Source organism: Balaenoptera musculus, chromosome 17 (assembly GCF_009873245.2).
Source record: "Balaenoptera musculus isolate JJ_BM4_2016_0621 chromosome 17, mBalMus1.pri.v3, whole genome shotgun sequence".
Lineage (NCBI taxonomy): Eukaryota > Metazoa > Chordata > Mammalia > Artiodactyla > Balaenopteridae > Balaenoptera > Balaenoptera musculus.
The window spans coordinates 1,276,726-1,282,898 of NC_045801.1; the positions used below are offsets into that span (position 1 = coordinate 1,276,726).

General features: G+C 61.8%; 1 protein-coding gene across 4 annotated transcripts; it reads left to right on the forward strand.

Moving 5' to 3' along the window:
* Positions 1–578: 578 nt before the first annotated feature.
* On the forward strand, positions 579–4,190 carry LY6H (lymphocyte antigen 6 family member H). 4 transcript variants are annotated; one of them, XM_036830463.1, is made up of 4 exons: positions 579–745; positions 1,208–1,335; positions 2,060–2,179; positions 2,490–3,029. In XM_036830463.1, exons 2-4 carry the CDS (start codon positions 1,269–1,271, stop codon positions 2,723–2,725), a joined length of 423 nt encoding a protein of 140 aa, XP_036686358.1. In that variant the 5' UTR covers positions 579–745; positions 1,208–1,268; the 3' UTR covers positions 2,726–3,029. The 4 variants fall into 4 exon arrangements, with proteins under 4 accessions (XP_036686358.1, XP_036686355.1, XP_036686356.1 ...); XM_036830460.1 differs by having other exon boundaries at positions 615–698; positions 2,490–4,190; XM_036830461.1 differs by lacking the exon at positions 579–745 and adding an exon at positions 936–959 and having other exon boundaries at positions 2,490–4,190.
* The last annotated feature ends 1,983 nt before the right edge of the window (positions 4,191–6,173 follow it).

The window sequence follows — 6,173 nt, forward strand, 5'->3', positions numbered from 1 at the left end:
GCCCAGACCAGGATTCGGGACCCGCCCTCTTGAGTGTGGGCGTGGCTGAAGGCAGCAGTCCCTGGGGCTGCGGCTGCTGGTGGGGTCGTCACGGGTGCTCCGGGGAGGAGAATAGCCTTGAACAATCGAGACCGTGATGGGGCTGGGGGGCGCAGGGCCCAAAGGCTGTGAACAGGGCCCTGTGCTAGCACCTGCCACCCGTATTCCCTCCCTCCCTCTCTGCGTCTTTGTGCCGTGTCGTTTCCTTTCGCAGTAAACGTTCTTCTTCCGAGAAATTCCAAGGGGATCTCAGCCAAGCCGAGGGGGAAGGGATCCTGCCCACGCCTGGGGAGGGGGAGGTAGAGGTGGAGGGAGCGCCCGGGAACGGGCGGAGGGAGCCCGAGCCGGAGAGGGCGGGCGGGCGCGCGCTGGCGAGCGGGGCGCCGGCTGGCCGGGGGGGCCCAGGACGGCCCGGGACGGTGACCCGGCGCTGGCCCTGAGCCCCAGACGCCCCGGTCCGAGAGTCTCCAGCCTCCCCCGCCCCCCGCGCGGCCCCCGCCCCGGCTCCGCCCCGCCCCTCGCGCGGGGTCCGTGTCTGCGGCTGCGTTCCCCGAAACACACGGCTGCACCCGGGTTCCCATCCACAGGGAGACCGAAGGGCACCTCTCCCCGCGCCGCCCGCGCTGCCCGGAGCCCCGGAGTCGCGACACCCCAGGGATGTGAGTGCGCCCCGACCTGAGGCCCGCGCTCCACGCTTAGATCCGCGGTGAGAGCTGAGGCTCGCACGGGGAGACGAGGGGAGGAGGCGAGGCGCCGGGTTCCCGGCCCCCCGCCCGGGGTGGGGTGGGGGCGAAGCGCTCGCCCTTCCCCCCATTGGCAGGTACTGTCCACTCGCATCTTGTCCTGCCCTTTCCCCTCCGGACGCACCTATCGCTCCCCAGGGATAAGACGCGCCTCCCGACCCACCCCCCTATCCACAGGTGCGGAGCGCGGGGTGCGGGCCTTTCGAGCTGTCACCCTGCCGGAGAGGGCAGACCTATTTTCCCCGGAGGGGATGCAGTGATGGTGGATGCTCTGGGGGATGGGCTGGGGGTGGGGCTTTGGGAGCTCCCGGACGACCCCCGGCCCTGGATTCCGGGGAGGAGGTGGCGTTAGGATGCCAGAAAAGGGGAGGGTCCTTCGAGCTGGGCCGGGGCTTGGTCTCCTGATCGAGGCTTCTCCCTGCCAGGCCTGTGCCCCAGACGACCCCAGCCTGCAGCCCCCGCGCCTTCCTGAGGCCCGCCTGGAGCATGTTGCCTGCAGCCATGAAGGGCCTCGGCCTGGCGCTGCTGGCCGCTCTGCTGTGCTCTGCCCCCGGTGAGTCTGGGGGCGGCTGAAGCGGGGGCAGGCCAGGTCGCCTGAGAGCCTGTACGAGGCAGCTCTGGAGAGAACCAGGTGTGGGGCGGCCATTCTCTGACGATGCCCAGCAGACCCGCACCCCCTCCCGAACCCTGCGACCCCAGCCCAGCCCTCGCCTGCGTGGCCCCTGCTGGCGCTGCCCCAGCTCCAGCCACGCGGGTCTCTCCTGGCTCCTGAGGGCGTGGGTCCTTTTCCTCCGGGGCCGTGGTCCAGCGGCTGGTCCTGCACGGATGCTCCCGGCTTAGTGCCGGCTTGCTGGTGCTCCATCTCTTCTCAGAGCCCCACCTGGCCTCCCATCAAGTCCTGTTTGGTTCTTCCTCCACTGGAACCAACTGGATTCTGGGGGGATGTGTGTGAGGGGGTGCGGGAGGGCACCGTAGGTGTGATACTTGTGGCTATGTGTGCACGCACTGTGCATGTGTGTGGGGCCTGGGGGGGGTGCATGGGGGCTTCCGGAGTCCCAGTGGTGGCACCCTCACCCCACCCTGCCCAAAGGCACACAGGTCCTCCCAGCCTGTCCTCCGGGTGCTAGTTTGGCCTGGTCACTCCTGGTCAAGGAGCGCCCGGCCTCCTACAGCTGCATGGTCCTCCTAGGACACGCAGCAAGGCAGGCGGGGGGGAGGCAGGGGGCTGGCTTGCACCCTGGTTCCTCCGGCCATCCTCCTCTCTGTGGCCTGCCCAGCTCATGGCCTGTGGTGCCAGGACTGCACGCTGACCACCAACTCCAGTCATTGCACCCCGAAGCAGTGCCAGCCGTCAGACACGGTGTGTGCCAGTGTCCGGATCACAGATCCCAGTAGCAGTAAGTCAGGCTCCAGCCTGGGGTGGGGAGGGGTCGGCGGTGTCATCAGAGTCCCTCTGGCCTCGGACAAGAGCACGGGTCTGGGGGCAGGGCACTGCCCTGCTGTGTGACAGTCAGCAGGTGCCTGACCCTCTCTGGCCCTTCTGTGGCCCTTTTCATGTAGTTGGGGACAGCGTGGGTGGATTGAAGCCTCAGTTCTGTTGTTCTGGGGTCCTGAAATGACCCGGAGGGTCCCTGGCTTGGGTCCTGGGCACAAGGCAGAAAGGGCCCTGTGGGGCTCGAGTCCCAGGCTCCTCTCCCTGTACCCCAGGCAGGAAGGATCATTCTGTGAACAAGATGTGTGCCTCGTCCTGTGACTTCGTGAAGCGGCACTTTTTCTCAGACTATCTGATGGGCTTCATTAACTCTGGGATCTTGAAAGTAGACGTGGACTGCTGTGAGAAGGATGTGTGCAATGGGGTGGCGCTGGCGGGGCGCGGCTCCTGGGCCCTGGCTGCGGGGCTCCTGCTCAGCCTGGGGCCCACCCTCCTCTGGGCTGGGCCCTGAGGTCCCCTCCCTCCCGCAGAGCTTCCGAACTCGTCCCGCCAGACCTGAGCCTGTGGCTGCCCTCTCCCCAGCCGGGCCTGGCTGAAGCTGGGGGCCGCCTTGGCCTGCTCCACAGCCTGTGGCCCCCGCCCCTCCCTGTCTCTCCACCAGCTCCAAGTCCCAGCCAGCAGGGCATCTCCAGGAATCGGGCGTCCAGCAGGAGGCTGGGACCCCGGGCCTCGGAGGGGAGCCAGGCTGCGCCAGGCCCCGCCCGACAGTGTAGCTGTGAGGGCATCCTCTACGGGGAGATAAAGTCACTTCTGAGTCCAGAGACCCGGGCCCGAGCCTGGGTGGGGATTTTGGTGGGGGGGTTCCTGGCAGAGAAAGAGCAGGGGGCGGAGGCAGGGAGGGCAGCGTTGGTCCCCTGGGGGCTGTGGTGTGGAGCTGCCAGGGGACCGTGGGCCTGGTAAAGTCTGGGAACAGCCTGAGGAGCGGTGAGAGTTGAGATGAGCAAAGTCACAGGGTGGGCCTGAGGGCGAGGCCTTGCGACGGTGTGTGCACACACCAGGGACGGGGCCGTGCCCAGACTCACACCTACGCCCGCAGAGGGCACACACCTCACCCACACCACGCTCTCACGTCACCATGTGCTCGTGCCCACAGGTGCCCCACACGCCTCCACTGACACGTTCGTATCACAGCAGCCCCTGAACCGTTGTGCCCCAGCGCAGGCGGGTCCACACAGGCCCACATGTGCGTGTGCACGGGGACATACAGACACGCCCGTGTGTAGATCTGCAGTGCTCTCTCCCCGCTGGGTGGTGATCAGCTCCCCGAGAGCTGTCGGGGCCCCTTCAGGCTCACGCACAGACCTCGAGGGCCCGGACCCAGAAGCAAGCACGCCCCCACCTCCACCCTGAGCTGGTGCCGCGTGGGTAGGGTCTTGAAGGCCAGTCCCCTGACCAGGGAATGGGATGGCACAGATGGACTGGGTGCTTCCCGTGGGAGGAGGTGGACCTGAGGCTGCTGCTGCTTTTCCTGGCCCTTCCCGCTCCAGCAGTGGGCCCTCGGTTAGTCCCTGCACCCCTGAGTCCAGCCCAGCCTCCGCACCCACTGGCCGCGGCTCGTCTTGTGGCCTAGGCTCACCACGGGACGCTGGGCGGCCACTCCAGGCTTTCTTGGCCAGTTCCTCTTCATCCCTCTGTGGGTGACCCAGCCCGAGGTCACTCCTGGGTCCTGGACTCCCTGGAATGAACGATAGTTCCTCTCAGAGCCGGCCTTGGCATTCCTCCCCGGGCTCCTCTTCTGGAGTGATGGAGGGGGGTCTGGAGGTCCTGGGCGAGTGAACCAGCGGGGAGAGTGGGGTCACTGGAGGCTGGTATCAACTTCCTGCTGGTGGAAATGGCCGAGGGACTTGTCGGAGGGTCGTCTCCCACTCCGTTTTAAGTTTGCTCTGCTGCTCTGCGCTGTACCCCCCCCACCCCGCCCAAACCTCAGTAAAGCGTGCTATCCACAGTGTGTGTCTGCTGCTTTTGGACTGTGGGGACCGGGTGCTGCTGGCGGGTGACCTGGAAGACCCGTGCAGAGAAGCTTGGGGATGCGGAGGAGGCCGGGAGCCAGGAGATCTGGAGCAATGGGAGGCCTGGAGGTGCTGGGAGGATGTGGACGGGCCACCCCAGGGGCATGGGGTTCAAACCAACTTTTACGTCAGTCTTTGCTAAATTTGTTATTTGAGGGAAGTGTTTAAAACACAAAAAGGCGTGAAGTTCTCCCAGGTCTTTTAAGATACACGATTAGGATTGGACGGAGGGGCTTCCGGGGAGGGCAGCATGGCCCAGATAACCCGGCCTCGACACCTCAGCTCCCGTTTCCAAGCAGCCAGAGCTGAGTGTGTGCCCCGACCTTCGCGAGCTGTTGCAGAAGGATCGAAGCCCAGAGTCCGTGTGACGTGCTCGGCACCTGGGCACACACATAGCGCTGATAGGCCAGGGTGCCACGGCCTCCTTTTCTGAACCATTCATCAAGGACACTCTCCTGGGTCAGGGCGTCTAGACGGACCTTTCAGTGTCAGCTGCTGAGTATCTTTTGGACCAGGACTCATTCAGCTTCCCCTTGTCAGTGGGCGCAGGGGTCCCTTCAGTGGTTTTTGTCAGCAGTACTGCCATGACCGTCCTAGTCCTCATATCGTTTTGGGGTCAGGCAATTATTTGTCACATCGATTCTGAGACAGGGGCAGCTGAGCCAGAGAGGACATAGACTTAACAACGAAATAGGTGCTCAGAAAAGGCCGTGGCGCAGTGGTTAAGAATCTGCCTGCCAATGCAAGGGACACGGGTTCGAGCCCTGGTCTGGGAAGATCCCACATGCCGCGGAGCAACTAAACCCGTGAGCCACAACTACTGAGCTTGTGCTCTAGAGCCCGTGCTCCGCAACAAGAGAAGCCACCGCAGTAAAAAGCCCGTGCACTGCAATGAAGAGTACCCCCCGCTCACCGCAAGTAGAGAAAGCCCGTGCAGCAACAAAGACCCAACGCAGCCAAAAATAAATAAATAAAAAAAAAAAAAAAAAAAAAAGGCCGTGTCAAGTTGCAGTCACATCAGCTCCATCCAAATCACTCCCAGTGGGTGTTATTCAGCTTTAGGACTTTTTGCCAGTCTGGCCAGTAGAATCTTACTCAGAGTGCTACTTAAGAAGTGATTAATGAGGTTGGATGTCCCAAGTGTTTGTCAGCCACTTGTGTTTCTTCTGTGATTGTCCAATGGCATCCTTAACCCATCCTTCTATTGTGACGTTTGTCTTTCCTTATGATTTGCAAGACCCCTTTGTGTGTTACAGAAACAGTCTTTCCCATGGTGTATGTTTTGCAAATATTTCCTTGCATCTTTGTTTTTGGTGTGTCACTGTACATATGTATGTTCTCGAGTTTCATGTGGTCAAATCTAATTGTTCGTTTATGGTTTCTGGGTTTCAGGTCTTAGGAGAACGTCCTCCACTCTTATCTGAGGAAAATAGTCTCTGTATTTTCTTCTAATATTGTTACAGATTTGGCCACTACATTCAGGTATCCAGTCCACCTGGAGTTCATTATGTGGCAGAAGGCAGGGACCTCTTCCAAACACGTGGCCAGTTTTTCTCAATGCCATTTGTTAAACAACCCGTCTTTCCCTGGTGACTTAAGCACCACCTTGATAACAAGAGGCATTTCTACACATGTGTGTGTGTTTCAGGCCTGCCACCCTTGGGGACACCCTCCCCGCTTTGGGCCCCACCCAGCTGCTTGACTCCAGCCAAGTTTCAGCAGCTGATGAGGTGAGAGCCCGTCTTGCTCTTCGTTCAATTTTTAAAATTTTTTTTTAATTATTTATTTATTTATGGCTGCATTGGGTCTTTGTTGCCGGGCGCGGGCTTTCTCTAGTTGCGGCGAGTGAGGGCTACTCTTCATTGCGGTGCACAGGCTTCTCATTGCAGT

Bases quoted from the DNA above. Each gene is read 5' to 3' on its own strand.
- LY6H (XM_036830460.1), top strand. The intron at 1,336-2,059 runs GTGAGTCTGGGG...TGGCCTGCCCAG, and splicing joins TCTGCTGTGCTCTGCCCCCG to CTCATGGCCTGTGGTGCCAG. The intron at 2,180-2,489 runs GTAAGTCAGGCT...CCTGTACCCCAG, and splicing joins GATCACAGATCCCAGTAGCA to GCAGGAAGGATCATTCTGTG.